The 21,094-nt window shown below is 43.5% G+C and overlaps 1 protein-coding gene across 1 annotated transcript in view; it reads right to left on the bottom strand.

Annotated features, from left to right (window-relative positions):
- Positions 1–21,094, bottom strand: part of LOC122794907 (E3 ubiquitin-protein ligase TRIM62-like) — a 367,006-nt gene that overhangs the window by 245,484 nt on the left and 100,428 nt on the right. Inside the window, exon 3 of the mRNA XM_044063502.1 lies at positions 4,202–4,261. Within this exon, the coding sequence (XP_043919437.1) occupies positions 4,202–4,261 (60 nt within the window). The remainder of the gene's footprint in view (positions 1–4,201; positions 4,262–21,094) is intronic.

Raw genomic sequence — 21,094 nt, 5'->3', positions numbered from 1 at the left:
AACCACATGTGCAAAATGGAAAAAAAGGGGTGTGGATGGATTTATGTTTCAGAACAACATTCTAGTCTCTATGACTCACTCCATCCTTTGTGAACATCCTCATGCATCATTATTAGCAAAGAGGCACACGTTTATTTCTGGACATTTGACAGTTCTACTTGTTTAGACTTTGATTCGCCACAATAATAACTCCAGTGGTATACTGATAGTGAATTTCCTTTCATCTGAGCAGACTTCATTCATTGTGACTTTAGCTTTTTGTTCAGCCAGTGTTTTACCAAGACTTCTACATTGTGCCTCACCTTTAAGGCTGTTTAATTTGTTCATAGATTCAAAGGTTCTTACTAGTCATTGATCAGTGAGGATCTTTAGAAGCCTAGCCATAAATTCCCATGTAGTTTTTAGCCCTTTTATTTAAATTTATTTAAAGTACAAATAACTCAGAGATGAGCAGAACATTTACATGTTGCCCCTAGCCATCAGGGGCAAGGGTGCTAAACCAGTGGTGACTTTGTTTACATGTTGCGCCTATCCATCAGGGACAAGGTTTCTAAACCAGTGGTGACTTTGTTTGCATGTTGTGTCTATCCATCAGGGACAAGGGTGCTAAACCAGGGGTGACCTAGTTTACATGTTGTCCCTATCCATCAGGGACAAGGGTGCTAAACCAGGGGTGACTTTGTGGATACCCATCCATTATCCAATTTAAGTTTGAATAGTGTAAAAGAAGTACTTTGTACACAAAACATTTGTGTGGTACTATGTTAAACAGTTTGCTGATAACAAAGCAGACCACTACTGCAGCTCATTTTAGATTCACTACTATTTATTTATTTTTTTTATTTTACATTTGTTAACCGGGGGTGTCTGACTGAGCCGAAAAGGCTCTTTTTCAGCAGAGGCCCAGGGAGAAAAGCTCCACAAAGAAAAATTACAGACACATTTAGTTATTTAGACATGATCAGTATACACACAAATTACAGGAGACATGTTTTTACAGTGGTATGCGGCACATAAACAGTTACAGTGGAGAGAACAAACAAAAAAATATTAATTTTAAAAATAAAGGTAATTAATAGATTTGTGGTGTACAGCTGAAATTTGTAACATAGGTAGAATACATACATAGTACACAGGTACAGTGCATACATTGTAGATTAGCCAGTGTTTGTGAGTAAGACTGAAAACTATTATCAAGTGCTCTAGATTTTGTATGTATGTGTTATCCGCTTTCACTAGCCTTCACTACTAAATCAAAGAACTCCTTTTGATTTGCCAAGTTTGGCCTGTTCCTAGTTTGAAGTCATGCTACCTTAAGGTCAGTGCCTTCTAAACATGGCAAAACTATCTCCTTCATAGTTATACTGTAAATTTACGTATAATAGAGGTCAAGCTGACCAAGTGAAGTGTGGTCATAATGTGATATTTATATACTTTGATGATGGCTACATCAGTTACACTGATCAGGAGCCACAGGTTCATAGGTTCACAGGTAGGTACTAGTCTATCGGCCCAAGGGCCTAAGTAAGCCTAGCCAACAAGGTTCCCTGGGTAACACCACCCAAGAAAGTTATTTTCCTGTGCCCCTGTCGAGCAGAGCCACAGAAGTGATCCGCGGGGTGTATTTCCTATTTCCCATCCACTCATCAAGATTTTTGTTGAAGAGTGCTAATGAGGAACTTTGCTTGACACAGATGGGTAGCTTGTTCCAGAGTATGGGAAGTATCTGGGACAGGAATCTATCCCTCCAGCATGTCCTGTTTATTGTAGTGACAAGGTTTAGGTCCCTAGTTGTGTAGCTCGGAGGATTGGGATTTCTTTAGATGTAGCATGTCCAACAGCTCTGGGTTTGACATAGCTTTATATATTAGGCAGAGATCACGTCAGAGTAGGCGATATGCTATGGAGTAAAGCTGGAGTTTTTTGAGACGGTCAGTGTAGGGCATCTATTTGAGGCCAGTAATCCTGTTTGTGAGGTACTTATGTGGCCTTTCCAGCTGCTGCAGATGTCTTGTGAGGTATATTCTAAAAGGGGCATTGTACTCTATAATGGGTCTAATGAGTGTTGAGTAGAGGGGAACAATGACCTCCTTTTTCCTGGATGAGAACCCTTTTGTGATGAGGAGTGCCATGTAGAAGGATTTCCTGACTACTGTGGCGATGTGATTATCAAAGGAGAGACTACTGTCCACCTGGGTCCCAAGGTCTCTTATCACACATTCGGCATTAAGTAGACTGCTGCCTATGTGGTAGTTCATGGGTACAGAGCTTTTACCAAAGGGGATGACAGTGAACTTTTTGACATTGAGCTTGAGGCCATGGCTCTGACACCAGGCATCTGTTTCAGTGAGGCCCTTCTGTAGGATGTCCACATCATGTGGGGGCATGACTATGACTCCTAGTTTGCAGTCATCTGCGAACTTTATTAGCCAAAGGCCTTCTGTGTTAGCCTGTACTTCAGAGAAGTAGATAACAAACAGGAGAGGTCCCAGGACTGAACCCTGTGGTACTCCACTTGTCACTGGTTTGGAATTCTTTATCCTAATGACTGCGTATCTCTAGCTCTGAGATATGATATTTTCTTCCTATGTGGAGATATACTGAGCTGTTGTAGAAATAAACATGATAAAAATATTATTATGCTGGGATGCTAGTCATGTCATCATTTGTTTTTTCTCAACAGGCACAGATGTTTGGAAAGTTGCATGCAGTGGGCAGGAAATGTTGCAGCTGCCAGAATTACCATCTAATAGTGCTTCATGTGAGTGTGTGTGTGTGTGCCTTCTGTGGAAGGTTGGGTGCTGGGCTGGCAGCTCGACACTGTAAAACTCCACTGCCAATCATGAATGGACAGGTGATCCGCTATGGTGACCCCTAACTGGGAAAAGCTGAAAGAAGAAGAAGAAGAAGTGCTTCAAGTAAAAATGCAAGCTTTTCTTACACTAGGCCCTGAAAGTGGTCATAGCTAGTAGGCTGGGATCTCTTTGGCATCCTGCAAGAGACTTGCTTAGTATAAACTGAAGAAAAGGCTCATCAGATCCTAAACATAGTCTAATTTGATGGACTTCTTTTCTGGGCTACTCTTTGTTTTACTAAAGACTGGGGGAGTATTTATCGAACTCTGAATGCAGCCTGATCTGGTTGCCCAGCTGGCAATGCACACTTTAAACCAGTAATGGTGAACCTTTTGGGCTTGGTGGGTAAAAAAGTTGGAAAATGGCTATCTTGACTCTGCTGACGTATGACCCCCTCCCCCTCCCCGAACAAAAGAGAAACAATTCTTTACATATTCATTTATTTAAAAAAATACAGTCCAGTCATGTGTGCTGCTATATATTATAAAAGTAAAAGAAAAATCAGTGACTTACAATAGAGAAAATATGTGCACTGATAATTGGGCTTAAAACAGTGCACAAAGAAATTGCCCTACTTTTAATAGTAATTTTGAATTGAAATGAAATAAATATGGAACACATTGCATTTGATTTGATTAACATCAATTAATTACTTTTTTGTTGATGAGTTTTAATAGATAAGTGCAGGGTCACATGTTTCTTGTATTTTTGTTCATTCAGTTTCTTTGGTAACTTGGGCATTGGTGAATGCTGGTGTGTCACCCAAAATGTTGTGGCGTGTCACCTTTGACACACGTCACAGGTTCACCATCACTGTTTTAAACTGTAGTGACAGTATTGCTGATTTCATTAAGAAAACCAGTCAGTTCAGTAACAGAGAAGACAATGCTGTTTCTCTGGTTAAGTAGATTTGATGTTTTTGTTTACACCCTTACCATGCTTTTGTTATCCTTTTGTACCCTTCCATTAAACATGTCCTTTAGCAGCATGAGTTTTATCTTGACTGTTTTACTGGTGACCAGTTTACGCAAACAGTAATTCAATGAAGTGTTTATAAAAAATTATGTAGCTCTGTCTCAACTGGTAAATAACATATTCAGCTCATGTGTTTCACAAACCAGACACAGGCCTGGTGCACTCAAATTTGGTGAATCATTCATAGGTAAGTAATAGGCTAGTTGTCATTACAGCCCATTTTAAACATAGACAATTTCCCTTTTAAAGGTGAGGATCAAACCCTGCACCTTGTGTTTCTGAGGTTAACACCTTAACCATTACGGTAAACCCCAATCCTGCCAGCCACAAACCCATCCAATTACATTTTGCCATACATCATGGGAACTTACCAGGTAATACAGAAATCTGTCATCATCCTCAAGAACAGCTACTTCACCAGTCTTCTTACCCTATAATGTTAATATAGAAAAGACACTGTCACAAGCTGTGTTTGTCATAATACTTAGCAATGTACATAACCACAGATATATACAATCATCAGCATGTCTGTGTTTCAATAACTGATTTTTAGTTTCTGTCAGTTATCACTGGTTTTGGATGATTAGCAAACTCTAAGAAATGTAGGTTCATGAAAAGCCATGTTAGCAGTCTGTAAGCATTTGGTGGTCTGGAGAAGCTCTCCTCTCCTCTCTCCTGAGCTTACTTCTCCTCTCCTTTCCTCAGTATCCATTGCTCCACATTATTTACAGTGCACAACCTACAGGCACCACAGTACGCATTAGCTTGATTATCTTAAACTGTTACAATCATGATATTATTGATTACAAGAGTCATCACCTTAAGATGAATTGTTTGCTTTCATCACAAATGTATTTGTTTACTTAGCTAACATAAGAAGGTAAGCTAGCTCTTTTATTAGCAGAAAACTTTCCTGGTTTGTGGTGAAAGACAGTATTAGTGATAACAATATAAATGACATACCACATTAAAAAAAGACAAGAATAAAATGTTTCAGTGCTGCTTCTGAAGTATCAATCTAGCCATTGTCAATACCGCCTTTATTCCATTCACTATCATTCTGTCCCAGCAAGAAAAAGGTGAAAAGCATAATTATATTTTTGCAGGTTTGAATAAAAAACTTGCAATCTACAAATTTTCTAGAAGCTTGATTACCATAATCCTATGTCTGTATTCTTTACCACTCATAAAAGCCAATACTAATTTCATATATTACACAGAGATGCTATAATAATACCAATTTGAAAACCGGCTAGGTCCACTGAACAGACAGTCCACTTTTAGGGGTGATGCCTAAGCATTGTTTGGTTAAGTGACTTGTATAAGGTCAAACAGCAGCCAAAAGAGGACTGAGGAAATCTGACCCTGCACCATGGGAACTACAGCTCTTTGGAAATCCAGTCCTTCACCATAACAACTACAGCTCACAGCCTTAAAATGCGCCAACTGCCAAGATCACATTAATTAACCAAAAAGGATGACTTTTTCAACATTATTTAACCAAGAGTGGTAACTTGTTCCATAATCTAGAAAGACAATGTGTCACATAAGAGATCACAGTTTTCTCACCATCTGTTTTCGTTTTTTTTTTAACTCAGCCTGTCATCCCCATGTGCTGCGTGTTTTACAGTGTTTCAAAGAGGACCATCCTCCAACAGTGCCCTGAACACCAGCACACATTACTTCACAGAAGTCTCTAGAAAACAAACACTGTGAAGGCTCCCTTCACATCTCAGTGATGTTTATAGGTTTATACGTAGGTACTTACTAGGCTACTGATTAGTGATGATTGTTAGAAGTACAGCCCTGCATTCCCATGAGGTCTGTAGCCCTTGAAATTTAAGTATGGATAACCCAGACCTGTGTAGAAAATTTGCATCTTATCCCTATCCAAAAGGGACAAGGGTAACAAAATGGGGTGAATTTGTGATTTCCCATCCATTTGTCCAGATTACATTTTAATAGAGTAAGGGAAGCACTTTGCTTTATGTGGACAGGAAGACAATTCCAAAGAGAAAGTTATTCTCTGTGATACATATCTGTCCCTTCAACACCTCCGCTTTATGTAGTAGAGCAGATTAAGACCTCTTTAGGGGTTATTTATGCCACCATTGGACTTGCAGATATGCAGTAGATCTGAGGGGCTAGGGTCCTTTGAGGTTCTGTATGCGAGACAGAGATTACCCCTCAGCAGCCTGTATGATACCTAGAAGACGGGCATGGCTTTGGGACAGTCAGTATAGTTTTTATTTTTTAGACTTTTGATTTTCTTGGTGAGACAGCATTATGGTCATATAGGCTATGTTAAGTGGTTGGCCAGATACATACCAAATGGGTTACTGTACTCAGTGATTGGACAGGTACATACTAAATGGGTTACTGTGCTCAATGGTTGGACAGCTACATACCAAATGGGTTACTGTACTCAGTGATTGGACAGGTACATACCAAATGGGTTACTTTACTCAGTGGTTGGACAGGTACATACCAAATGGGTTACTGTACTCAGTGGTTGGACAGGTACATACCAAATGGGTTACTGTACTCAGTGGTTGGACAGGTACATACCAAATGGGTTACTGTACTCAGTGGTTGGACAGGTACATACCAAATGGGTTACTTTACTCAGTGGTTGGACAGGTACATACCAAATGGGTTACTGTACTCAGTGGTTGGACAGGTACATACCAAATGGGTTACTGTACTCAGTGGTTGGACAGGTACATACCAAATGGGTTACTGTACTCAGTGATTGGACAGGTACATACCAAATGGGTTACTGTGCTCAATGGTTGGACAGCTACATACCAAATGGGTTACTGTGCTCAATGGTTGGACAGCTACATACCAAATGGGTTACTGTACTCAGTGGTTGGATAGGTACATACCAAATGGGTTACTGTGCTCAGTGGTTGGACAGGTACATACCAAATGGGTTACTGTACTCAGTGGTTGGACAGGTACATACCAAATGGGTTACTTTACTCAGTGGTTGGACAGGTACATACCAAATGGGTTACTTTACTCAGTGGTTGGACAGGTACATACCAAATGGGTTACTTTACTCAGTGGTTGGACAGGTACATACCAAATGGGTTACTTTACTCAGTGGTTGGACAGGTACATACCAAATGGGTTACTGTACTCAGTGGTTGGACAGGTACATACCAAATGGGTTACTGTACTCAGTGGTTGGACAGGTACATACCAGCAGGGTTACTGTACTCAGTGGTTGGACAGGTACATACCAAATGGGTTACTGTACTCAGTGGTTGGACAGGTACATACCAAATGGGTTACTGTACTCAGTGGTTGGACAGGTACATACCAGCAGGGTTACTGTACTCAGTGGTTGGACAGGTACATACCAAATGGGTTACTGTACTCAGTGGTTGGACAGGTACATACCAAATGGGTTACTTTACTCAGTGGTTGGACAGGTACATACCAAATGGGTTACTGTACTCAGTGGTTGGACAGGTACATACCAGCAGGGTTACTGTACTCAGTGGTTGGACAGGTACATACCAAATGGGTTACTGTACTCAGTGGTTGGACAGGTACATACCAGCAGGGTTACTGTACTCAGTGGTTGGACAGGTACATACCAAATGGGTTACTGTACTCAATGATCTGCCTAACAAATGCCAAATACAGCAGAATGATCACATTTCTGGACCAAGATTTCATATCTTTATTTATAAGTTGTGCAGTGAAAAAGGACTTCTTATAATAGTGGATACATGGTGATGGAAAGACAGTTTGCTGTCCACATAGGTTCGCAGGCCCCTAGCTACCAGATCGATTTTCAGGGAAGTGTTGTCAATGTAATAGTTACAGGGTAAGTCATGCTTACCAAAGGAGCCTATTGTACATTTTTTGGCATTTAGTTTTAGTCCGTGCTTATGATACCATCTGTTTGTTTGTGAAAAAACCTCTTGGTGGATTTTTGTATCTTCTAGAAAGTTACTGATGGTACTATCTTTACAGTAGTCTGAAAACTTGGTCCGCCATAAACACTTAACATTAAATTTGACTTCCAAGAAGTAAATGCCAAAGATGAGATGCCCAAGGACTGAACCTAGGTATACACCAGCAGTGTAAGCTCACTATTGTCTTTTAAAAAAAACACTTCGCACTTCAGCTGTAAATATATTTCATTACGCAAGTACTACAAACAGTACTAACATTTTATAACTGTCTGAATCATATTTGTAAAACAAATGAAAGTATATGATGGCTAGATGGAATGGTATATGTAAACCAGTCTAGGTATAAAGAATAAAAACACCAGTAGTGAGTGAAATGCAGTGCTTCTGGTACTACCGTATTTCCTCAAAAATAAGACCAGGTCTTATACTTTTTCCCCCTGCTGAAATATGCATTAGGGCTTAATATCAGGGGATGCCTTATTTACCCCCCCCCGTACAACAATCTACATTTATTAATTTATTCATGTACAAAAAACGACATTTATTCATGTACACAAATCGACATTTATTCATGTACAAAAATTAACATTTATTCACGTACACAAATTGACATTTAGTTGGTACTTTTCCATTATTGGGCAACAGTTCTAGGTAACGTGTTAATAGTTGTGTGTGAATTCTACATAAACAGTGCAACAAACATCTCAACTTCAGAATATCTACACCTTGGCTTTCACAGTGCAATATTTCATGCTTAAAGGAAAACTCCGGGCTTAAACACAGTTTAGCTCAACCGTGAGACGTGTTCCATCCTTGTAAACTCATCCCAGCCACCTACACTTACGAGAATGCAGAAACAGGTTTGTCAGTTCTACATTTCTGCCTTTCCGAAGCATAGGGCAGGAAAGCCCATCGCCCGTTCTTTAGTATCGCATCTTTTCAGTTGCAAATTGTCTCCCCCTTCCTGACGTACCTTTGACACAGTCAAATGAGTAGTTCCCCCTCCTGCAGATCCTCCCACACTGTGACATAGACAATTTCTATGCCAGCCCATTCTCAGATACCATAAAGTGCTGCATAACTGCTTGTGGAACTCTTTTACTACCACTGTTTCCTTCCGGATGAAAAACTGCATTGGAATACTCCCTTCTGCGAAGCTGCAGGCAACAACCCTGGACACAGAAATTAGTAGCTGCTATTGTACAGTAAGTTTTGTTCAGTTTGTGATCCTGCATATAACATTATACCCCTAATTTCTGCTGTTAAATAGAACTGTTGCTTTTGTTCTCCTGTTCTTCCGTAATATGCCACCCAATGCTTACATAAGTCCGAGGTTTTGGTCTCATCCACCGTGCTGTGGTTGCATGTGTGATAGTGTGTTAGTGTCAGCATGTAGATCCAATGTTAGTCATATCCATTTAGCCACTGTTTACACTTCCTAAGCAGCGCTTTCACTGCTTAATGATTGTTAAATGGAAATTCGCCAACGTAAATGTGATTCATTCTTATTGTGTGTGCTGCTGTCTGTCTGTGAGTGAATGCTACATGTCTGAATGCAGAAGAGACAGTTTGTGTGGCTGTCTGTGTGTGTGTGTGTGTGTGTGTGTGTGTGTGTGTGTGTGTGTGTGTGTGTGTGTGTGTGTGTGTGAGAGAGAGGAGAGAGTGAAGTACGTACACACGTTTTATCTACTTGTGCATAGTCGCTGTTTGCTCTACTTCCCATCTACTCAGCGATCCCCAACCACGAGGTGCATATCGGTTCCGGGCAGTGGAATCCTTTAGTAACGGACGCATGATTGAACCGTTTTTGCTGTAGCGTGCACTAAACATGTTTAATATTTCAAACTCCCAATTGCTTCGTGTTACTGTAGAATGCCTGCAAGTGGGTAACATTTGGGGAATCATTTATATTTCAGTATGTATATATTACTAATACCATTATGTAGGACAAATCTGGCACTTTTTCAAACAAGCTATGTTAGTTCAGCTCCTACCTGTATGCTGTATATCTAAGTTATTGGTAGCTTTCATGTTGCTTGATCACATGAGTCTAGTGCATAATTTCTTTTGTAGTCTGGGAGTCTTTGTTCATCTTTTTAATGAAGATGAGAGCATAGCAGACCTAACACAAGCGCACGCGCGTGCGCGCACACACACACACACACACACACACACACACACACACACACACACATATGGCTGGAGACATCTATTTAAAATTATTCTTAACTGGGGATTTCTGTTAAGATTGAATGAGGCAGCTTAAGTGTCCATTTGACAACTACAAACTTTTTAAAACAAGTTAAAATGTTTTGGAGTAGATGTTTCTTATGCCTGCATTTTAATAACATTCTACAACATAAGATAATTTATTATTACTAAAGTGAAAATTCTTACAGCACTATTTTTACAATATTTCTGTGTAATTAGACTCTCTCTGTTTGCAGGCCTAATTAATGCATTTTAGTTAGCAAAGCAGTGTTGTGTGAAATGTCTTTTTATCCAGTTTCAGTTAATACCACCACCAACACATTAACTGCTCTTTTAAGGGTGATGGAATCAAATGATAAGGTTATAAGAAATACTTCAGTGTGCTACATCATTTAGAGAAACAAAATCAAAGTCGAAGATCTAGGGACAGATTAAAATGTATACCATTAATAAAGACAGCAGAAGCAGTTATCCGTACAAGCTGTAGATATTGTTATGTAATGTTTCATGAAGGATTAGATCCAAATGAACAGATCTGTTTTTATGAGAACTTGCATTGTTTACTTTAGTTTACTGTTACAGATTGCAAGTTATTTCTATTTAGAATTTGAGGCTGTCATAGGTTATTAAAGCAATAACCCACGCCTGGGTGTGGGTAATGCTGGATTTACCCACAGTTGGTGAGGTTTGGTCACGAGTGCGAAGCCCGAGTGGCCAAACAAAGCCAACCGTGGGTAAATCCAGCATTAACCACACCCATAAGTGGGTTATTGCTATTATACAATGACATTATTTAAGAAAAAAATTATTACTTTTCTTAAATAATGGCATTGTATAATGCCTCCTTGCTGCCCTTCCGCAGCTGTTTGGTATTCTGCGGCAGTTCTGATGTACTGCACATGCGCATGCCTACGCAGTACATCAGAGCTGTGGGCAAAAGGAATGGCAAAAGCAAGATCTCTGTTGCTTTTTAAAAACTGTTTCACTATGTTAAATGAGTTTAACATAGCGAGACAGCTTTAAAAAAAAGCAACAAAGAATATCCGTTGCTTTTTTTAAAGCTGTCTCGCTATGTTAAACCCATTTAACATAGCGAGACAGTTTTGAAAAAAGTAACGAAGAAAGCAAGATCTCCGTTGCTTTTTAAAAATTGTTTCGCTATGTTAAATGAGTTTAACATAGCGAGACAGCTTTAAAAAAAGCAATGGAGAATATCCGTTGCTTTTTTAAAGCTGTCTGGCTATGTTAAACTCATTTAACATAGCGAGACAGTTTTGAAAAAAGCAACAGAGAAAGCAAGATCTCCGTTGCTTTTTAAAAACTGTTTCGCTATGTTAAATGAGTTTAACATAGCGAGACAGTGTGAAGCAACGGAGATCTTGCGTTCTCCGTTGCTGTAAAAAAAAGTGTTATAATTATGGAAAAAGTCTGGGTGACCGGACCTTTTTCCATTACTATAACTCTGATTTACAATGTGCATGCTGACCAATCAGCGTGCACGTTTTTGAATATTTAATGGAGGGTCGTTGTATAATAATATTATTACCACAGTCTGATCTTTTGTTTTATTTTAACCACTAGCCCACTAGCCTATTCTTTACATTCTGAAATCGGCAGATAAACCAATCAAATGAAGTATTGCTTTCTGGGATTTGGCTAAGATGCACTCTTCTCAATAAGTACTTTTCATACAGCTTTCATTTTTTCCTTCTTTGTGTTTATTACCTTCTATTTCTTTAATCAGGAAATATAATTTCTTTTAAACCTTTTTATAACTGCAGAGGCAGTAGCAAATTAGAAGTTATGTACCTACCATAACGTTCCATGTTAGTTGTCTTCTCTCGCCTTCTTTTTTGCTGGATGGGTTCGGAGCCGATCCTCGGCTCCGACTCGGCACTTGCTAAGCTCGAGAGTCACTTTTACCAGCTCGAGGCAGCCCCATATCCCATGATGCAAGGCGGTAATTACCCAGATCTCGTTTGGTATCTAGAGGAAAAGCTGCCTATAAACTTTCCACCAAGGAAAGAGGAACAACTAACCTAAGAAGGCTGTAAGGGGAAACCAGGTAATCAAGGTCAAGAACTAACTGGTGTCCAAGGAAGAAGAATCTTCGAGAGAAATAGGGAGATCAAGGTCTGTCCAGGCTAGGGGGACAGGAGGGAGGGACGCAAGAAAGAAGGCGAGAGAAGACAACTAACATGGAACGTTATGGTAGGTACATAACTTCTAAATGTTAAGTTGTCAATCTCGCCATCATTCTTGCTGGATGGGACCGCGTCCCTAGCACCTCTATCCTGGGTGGCTCAATGGAACAGACTCTTGAGAACTGTGGAACCAAAGCTTGCCCTGTCCCTGGAGGCCAAATCCAATTTGTAATGAGAAACAAAGGTATGAGGAGTGGCCCAAGTGGCTGCTGCACAAATAGTATCTAAGGGTAGCCTAGCCTGAAAAGCTGTAGATGTGGCTACACCTCTTGTAGAATGTGCTTTAGGTTTTGAGCTCAGTTGTTTGCCCCTAAGCTGATAAATGTCAGAAATGGTGGAAGATAGCCATCTGGATAAGGTCACTTTAGAAACAGGGAGACCTTTTTTATTTTCAGCATAAGAAAGGAACAGCTGATCGGACTTCCTAAATTGCTTCGTTCTGTCCAAGTAATATCTGAGTTGGCGATGAATATCTAGGTAATGCAATTTTTGTTCCGCCCTGTTAGAATAATTTGGAAAAAATACAGGAAGATCAATGGATTGGTTTAAATTTGTCTTAGAAGCAACCTTGGGCAAAAAGGATGGATTGGTTCTTAAGGATACTCTGTCCTTGTGGAAGACCAAGTAAGGAGGACGAACACAGAGGGCATGAAGTTCAGACACTCTTCTAGCTGAGGTAATAGCGACTAGAAAAAGTGTCTTCCAAGAAAGAAACTTTAATGAACATGAAGCAGCCAGTTCGAAAGGGGGAAGTATCACGGATGTCAGCACTAAATTTAGGTCCCACTGTGGTGGAGGATCCCTAACAGGGGGTTTAAGAAGGAACACCCCTTTGAGAAAGGCTTTACAAAGTTTGTGGGACATAATTAGAAGTTATGTACCTACCATAACGTTCCATGTTAGTTGTCTTCTCTCGCCTTCTTTCTTGCTGGATGGGTTCGGAGCCGATCCTCGGCTCCGACTCGGCACTTGCTTAGCTTGAGAACTCCTTTTACCAGCTCGAGGCAACCCTATATCCCATGATGCAAGGCGAGACTACCTCAGATCTCGTTTGGTAGCTAAATAACCCTGCCAATAATACTAATCCCAAAGGAAGAACACAACTAGCCTAGAAGAACTAGGCAAAAAGTTCTTAAGATAGACTCTCTAAAGAACTAAGGAGAGTGAATCTGATAAAGAGAAACTCTTCAAGGTCTGTCCAGGCCAGGGGAAGGAGGGAGGCAGAAAGAAGGCGAGAAGACAACTAACATGGAACGTTATAGTAGGTACATAACTTCTAAATGTTAAGTTGTCAATCTCGCCTTCATTCTTGCTGGATGGGACCGCATCCCTAGCACCTGTATCCCGAGTGGCTCAATGGAACAGACTCTTGAGTACTGTGGAACCAAAACTGGCTCTGTCCCTGGAGGCCAAATCTAATTTGTAATGAGAGACAAAGGTATGAGGAGTGGCCCAAGTAGCTGCTGCACAAATGGTATCAATGGGTAGCCTATCCTGAAAAGCTGTAGAAGTGGATAGGCTCCTGGTTGAGTGTGCCTTCGGTTTTGAGGGTAGTTGCTTGCCTCTGAGCGAATACACGTAAGAAATGGTGGAAGACAACCATCTGGATAAGGTCACTTTTGATACTGGGAGACCTTTCCTGTTTTCTGCATAGGAGACAAATAATTGGTCTGATTTCCTGAATTGTTTAGTTCTATGCAAATAATACCTGAGCTGACGATGGACATCCAAAAAATGAAGCTTTTGTTCAGCTCTGTCAGAATAATTTGGGAAAAAAACTGGTAGATCGATGGATTGATTAATATTAGTTTGAGAAACAACTTTGGGGAGAAACGATGGATTTGTTCTCAAGGATACCCTGTCCTTGTGAAAAACCAAGTAAGGGGAACGGATGCAGAGAGCTTGAATCTCGGATACCCTTCTTGCTGAAGTGACAGCCAGCAAGAATATAGTTTTCCAGGTCAATAACTTCAAGGAGCATGAAACAGACAGTTCGAAGGGGGGTAAAATCAAGGATGCCAACATCAAATTCAGATCCCATTGTGGAGGAGGATGTTTTATTGGAGGCTTTAGGAGAAAAACTCCTCTCAGAAAAGCTTTGCATAGTCTATGTGACATAATGTTATGATCTTGCAAGCCAACATGATATTTGGAAATAGCCGCCAGTTGAACTTTGACTGTTGATGAAGAAGATCCTGACTGAAAAACTTCAGCTAGAAAATCTAAAACAGAATGCACAGGTGCAGTAAAGGGATCAATGTGCCTGGAGTTTGCCCAAAGGGAAAAACGTCGCCACTTGCTAGCATAAACTGTTCTGGTGGACGACTTCAAAGAAGCTATTAAGATATCTCTGACAGGATCAGAGATCATAGGAAGCCTGGCTAGGGAAGGAAGTGGAGCAACCAAGCAGTGAGGTTGAGAGAACGAATGGCCCGGTGCTGTTGACCCGATTGGTGGATCAAAAGATCCGGAACTGGGTCCAGATGCCAAGGCTGCACCAGGAGGTGATGATGCAGAGTCGGAAACCAAATTTGTCGAGGCCAGTAAGGGGCAATGAAAATCAACTTGGCCCTCAAAACGGTAGCTTTCTGAATGACCTGTGGAATTAAGGGGAAAGGAGGAAAGGCGTACAGAAGTCCCCGGGGCCAATCCTGGGTTAGAGAGTCTCTCAGGGGATGGCCTGGTAGGGGAAAGAGGGTGAAGAAGTCCGGGCATTTGTTGTTTTGGGGTGTATCAAAAAGATTGCAACAAGGGGTGCCCCACTTCAGAAATATCTCGTCCACTATCGATTGATTGAGAGACCACTCATGAGGCATGAGAATGGCTCTGCTCAGTCTGTCCGCTAAGAGGTTGGACCTGCCGGGGATGTGCGTTGCTATCAGAAACCGATGAGAGGAGATTGCCCATTGCCAAAGTCTGAGAGCTTCTCGACACAAAGGATAGGACCTGGTCCCACCCTGCTTGTTGATGTACCAGACCACAGACATGTTGTCCATTTGAACTGCAATAGTCCCCGCGGGAAGAAAGTCGTTGAGGGCTTGCAACGTTAAAAGCACCGCTCTCATCTCCAGGACATTTATGTGCAGATGGTATTCGATGGGTTGCCAAGTCCCGTGGACCATCCTGCCCTGATAATGCCCCCCCCACCCGATCAGAGAGGCATCCGTAGTGACTGTGGCAACTGGAGGAGGGGGAAGAAATGGTCGGCCCTGATGAAGTAGAGGGGAAGATATCCACCAGGTTAGATGAGTCCTGCACGATTGTGTAACCAAGATTTCGTGCCTCATAGGAAGGTTCTGGAACGACCACTGAGTGAATAACATCCACTGCAGAAGACGCATGTGAAAGCGAGCTAATGGTAGAAGTACAATGGCCACAGCCATAAGACCTAGAACCTTCAGAACCAATCTGGCTTTGACTTTGCTGCTCTGCAATAAAATCCGAACGTATTTTTGGATGTCCAGAATTCTCTGATCTGTTAGTCTGGCTAACATACTGACGGTGTTTAATTCTGCGCCTATAAAGGTGATAGATTGGCAAGGCAGCAGAGAAGATTTTTCGAAATTCACCGATATTCCAAACCTTTTGCAAAGCTGCAGAGTGTAGTCTCTGTTCTGAAGAAGCTGATGCTTGGTGGTGGCGGAGAGGAGCCAGTCGTCTAAATAAGGAAACACCTGGAATCCTTGATGTCTCAGATGAGCTGTGACCACTGCCATGCATTTGGTAAACACTCTGGGGGCTGAAGTGAGGCCAAAGGGCAGGGCTCTGAATTGATAATGACTGGTCCCTAGCCAAAAGCGGAGAAACCTCCTGGAGTGCCTGTGTATCTTTATGTGATAGTACACGTCCTGAAGGTCTATCGAGCACATCCAGTTGTCCTTGCCCAGAAAGGGCAGAATGGACTGAAGCGTGACCATCCGGAATCTTGCCTTCTTGACAAATCTGTTTAGATTGCTCAGGTCTAAAATAGGTCTCCAATCTCCCGTCCTTTTGGGGACCAAAAAGAATCTCGAGTAGACGCCGGATCCTACTTGGTCTGCTGGAACAGTCTGGACGGCTCTTTTTTCTAGGAGCTTTGAAACCTCCTGTTTTGCCAAATCCCTTTGACCGGGTGAGATGTCTGGAAGGGATTGGTGAGGTACGGGATACCTTTCGAAGGGGATTTTGTAACCCTCGGATATGATCGACTGTACCCACATATCTTGCGAAAGGGAATGCCAGGCTACTGGGTACAGCGATATCCTTCCCCCGACTGCCTCCAAGGGTGGACAGTCGGGCAACACCTCAGGTATGCTGAAAGGGCTTCTCAGGAAGAGACTCCCTGTTTCCCTGATTCTGAGGACCCCCCCTGCCTCTAGGGCGGCGTCTATTATTGTTACCCCTCTGCCTCTGGGGGTAAACTGACCACGCGTGTCCGGCGCTGCTCCTTGGGCTTTACGGAACCACATCTTTCCTCCTTTCTGACCCTTGGGATAGAGTCTAGAAGGGGTGGAAAAATGGACTCCTACGGCAGAAAGAGTTTTGCCGTCTTGCTCACACCTGGTCAAGGTTTCCTTCACCTGAGGTCCGAACAAAGCCGAACCATCAAAGGGAGTATTGGTGAAGGATGCCTTAAAGGGGTCCACGAAATTACAAAGCCGCATCCAGGCTTGACGTCTAAGAGCCACTCCTGTGCCTGCGGCTCTGCTCGCTCCATCGGCTGCATAGGATATGAGCCGCATGGAGGAGTTGGTTAAAGAATTTAGGATTGCTAGCTGTGAGGCAATCTTGTCTTGAGCCCCAGCAGCTGAAGGATCCTGAACCACTTCACCTAGTTCCTTGAGAATATCTCTTTGAAGTCTGGTGAATTGACAAAGGTAGTTCAGCGAATGCATAGCAAAGGTCGCTGAAGAAAACATCCTCTTGCCATACCTGTCCATGGTCCTAGAATCTTTGTTAGGAGGATGAACAGGCACTGAAGGATCCGCAAGTTCCTTCTTGGTGGCCGCCACCACCATAGCATCCACAGAGACGCCCTTAGAAAGAAACTGCTTGTCTGAAGGGGCCGTAATAAATTTGGATGGCCTCCTGGGGACCGGTTCCACAGAATCTGGAGCTGCCCACGCCTTCCGAGCCACTACCTGCATTAGTGGGTCGAAAGGCGGAGACACCCAGGAGGTGGAGGGTCGGGATCCAAAAGCCTCCAGGTATACCGACTCATCCTCGGAGGGGTCAATGGAGGGCCAGTTCCCCCTCTGTTTGAGGAGTTCAAGGATGTCTGAAAAGGAGACATCCTCAGAGGGGGACCGTGGTGAACCCTCCGACTCATCTAAGTCAGTATCAGATGTTGTAGACTCAGGGGAGTCTGTGTGTTTCCTCTTACACGTCCTCTTCCGAGGGGGTTCCCCTGCGGGATCAGGAGAAACCTCGGAAGAAGAAGTTATTCCCAATGGGGAAACCTGGGGCGATGGATCCCTGGGCCTGAGAGCAAGAGGCTGGCAAGAGACATCAACAGGCACCGAAGAGGGAGGAGCTAAAGGGATGGAACGTTGACCTGGCTCAGGTGCCAGGACACTCCTCATCACCTCAAAGGCTCCTCTCCCAGGGAGGCCAGAATATCCCCGTTCCGAAGAAATAGGAATTCCCGGCTCCACTGAGAGAGAAGGCTCCGAGGCCGATGTCGTTGCCGAGCTTACCAAAGCGAAGCCCGAGAGGAGAGCGGGTCGGACAAGGGTCCGATGCCACTAGCCCCTCTCGAAGCCGACAAGGGAAACTCGACGACCGGATCCCTCCAAGGAAGGTCTCATGGAGGAGATCGGAGCCAAAGACGACAGAGCCGAAAGGGGATGTATCGGTTCCGGTGCCGACACGGTCGCTGTCCCGAGAAGCTCCGGCTCCGAACTCTGGAGGGGAGTCGGAGGAGGAAGTTCAAGGGGAAGAGCAATAGCTGAAGTCTGTTGAGACGGGCTATGGAGCATTTGGGCTAGTGCCTGTGACTTCAACAGCCTGCTTACCACCCTCTCTAAATCGTGGTCAGATAGCCTGGAAGATCTCAAGATCGGCCCGATGACCCCGTTCCGACAAAAGAGGAGACCTCGGAGCTGAGTGGATCGATTCCAAAGAAGGGGACCGAGATCTCTTCTTGGACGAAGCCATCGGAGCCGACGTCCTCTGGGTTCCAGATGGAGCCGAAGGCTTCTCGGCTCCGATACTGGATAACACGTCGGCTCCAGCCGGAGCCGACAAGGCAACTGTAGATTGAGTGTCGGAGCCGGTAGGAACCGACACTACCACATCAGAGGTAGAAAGATCGGCTCCAGCCGGAGCCGATCTCGACTCGAAGGAGTCGGAGCCACCGGGAAGGCTTAACAACTGTAGCCTGAACCTTAGGTGGCTTTGAAGGTTTACTCGACCCAGTCTTAGTGGGTGAACCTTCTGGCTTTAATAAGCCACGGAGGATCAACTTGTTCCTCCTCTCCTGCAGGACTCTCTGGCTAAAAGAATGACATATGGCACAGGAGTCCTGCAGGTGTAAAGGCCCCAGGCAGTAAACACAAGAAGTGTGACCATCTGTCAGAGACATTTTCTGACAGCACGAGTCACACTTCTTGAAGCCTGAGACCTTTCCTTCCCTAGACATAGTCTAAGTAAAAACAACACTCACACACACTAAACAGTCACACTATTAATCCCAAAAACACACACACAGATAGGGATTAAGAGAAGAGGCCTAGGCCTAACTGAAAATATAAACTTAGCTATTTAACTAGAAAGTTTAAATAAAGGGGAAATACCACCTGCACATAAATGTAGAAAACTACACACTATCTGACTAAGAAATAGAGAAAGGGAGAGAAAAAAAAACCCTGTCTAAATTGTTTGAAAATTCAAACTCACCTGAGCTGGCAAAAAAGAGACCTCTTTGCAAAGCGGCAAACGAGATCTGAGGTAGTCTTGCCTTGCATCATGGGATATAGGGTTGCCTCGAGCTGGTAAAAGGCGTTCTCAAGCTAAGCAAGTGCCGAGTCGGAGCCGAGGATCGGCTCCGAACCCATCCAGCAAGAATGAAGGTGAGATTGACAACTTAACATTGTTTTGGTCTGCAAATCCGACATGGAAATTCGAGATTGCTGCCAACTGAACTTTAACTGTGGAAGACGAAGAACCTGAGTGAAAAATTTCCGCTAGAAAATCCAAGACTGACTGAATAGGGGCAGTAAAAGGATCTATGTTCTTAGATTTTGCCCAAAAGGAGAAACGTTTCCATTTGCTAGAGTAAATCCTCCTGGTAGAGGACTTAAGAGAATCTACTATGATATTGCTAACGGGGTTAGAGATCATAGGAAGCCTGGCTAAGGAAGGAAGTGGAGCAACCAAGCTGTGAGGTTGAGGGAAGGAATGGACCGGTGCAGTTGACCCGACTGGTGGGTCAGAAGATCTGGAGCTGGGTCCAGATGCCAAGGCTGCACCAAGAGATGGTGATGAAGGAACGGGAACCAAATTTGTCGAGGCCAGTAAGGGGCAATGAGAATCATGTTGGCTCTCAAGACGGTAGCTGTCTGGAGTACTTGTGGTATCAACGGAAAGGGAGGAAAAGCATAAAGGAGTCCCCGGGGCCAATCTTGGGTAAGAGCGTCTCTGGGGGGATGGCCCGGAAGTGGAAAGAGAGAGAAAGAAGTCTGGGCATTTGCTGTTTTGGGGTGTAGCAAAAAGATTGCAGCATGGGCGGCCCCACTTCTGAAAAATCTCCTCCACTATGGATTGCTTGAGAGACCACTTGTGAGGCATGAGTATAGCTCTGCTCAATCTGTCCGCTATTATGTTGGTTTTCCCGGGGATATGCATTGCTACCAGAAACCGATGAGAGGAGATCGCCCACTGCCAAAGTCTGAGAGCTTCTCGACACAAGGGATAGGACTTGGTTCCGCCCTGCTTGTTGATGTACCACACCACGGACATGTTGTCCGTGTGAACTGCAATAGATCCTAAGGGAAGAAAGTCGCTGAGGGCTTGCAACGTTAAAAACACTGCTCTCATCTCTAGGACATTTATGTGCAGGTGGTATTCGAACGGTTGCCACGTGCCATGAACCATCCTGCCCTGATAATGCCCCCCCCACCCGATCAGGGAGACATCCGAAGTGACCGTGGCTACCGGGGCTGGGGGAACAAATGGCCTGCCCTGATGGACTAGAGGAGAAGAAGTCCACCAGGATAGGTGGCTCTTGCAGGTTTGTGTCACCAGGATCTTGTGACACATGGGAAGCTGCTGGAAGGACCATTGGGTGAACAGCATCCATTGTAGGAGATGCATGTAAAAACAGGCCAGAGGAAGAAGTGTGATGGCAGCTGCCATGAGGCCCAACACTTTCAGGACCAACCTGGCTTGTACCCTTTTGCTGGATAGGATGATCCGAACGTGGTTTTGGATATCTAGGATTCTCTGACTTGTTAGGTTTGCTGACATCCGAGTAGTGTCTAGATTTGCGCCTATAAAGGTAATAGATTGGCAGGGCGATAAGGAAGACTTTTCGAAGTTGACTGAAATTCCTAACTGACCGCAGAGACGTAGAGTATAATCTCTGGCTTGGAGAAGTTGATGCCTGGTGGTGGCTGAGAGGAGCCAGTCGTCGAGATACGGAAACACCTGGAATCCATGACGTCTCAGGTGAGCCGTGACCGCTGCCATGCATTTGGTGAACACTCTGGGGGCTGTAGTGAGACCAAAGGGCAGGGCTCTGAATTGAAAATGACTGGTCCCCAGCCGAAAGCGGAGAAACCTTCTGGAGCGTCTGTGGATTTGTATGTGATAGTACGCATCCTGAAGGTCTATGGAGCACATCCAGTTGTTTTTGCCCAGAAAGGGCAAAATCAATTGAAGTGTGACCATCTGAAATCTTGTCTTTTTGACAGACTTGTTGAGCCTGCTAAGGTCTAAT

The sequence above is a fragment of the Protopterus annectens genome, chromosome 2.part1, assembly GCF_019279795.1.
Source record: "Protopterus annectens isolate FY-2018-M chromosome 2.part1, PAN1.0, whole genome shotgun sequence".
Taxonomy (NCBI): domain Eukaryota; kingdom Metazoa; phylum Chordata; order Ceratodontiformes; family Protopteridae; genus Protopterus; species Protopterus annectens.
This window is presented reverse-complemented; position numbering and strand designations above follow the sequence as displayed.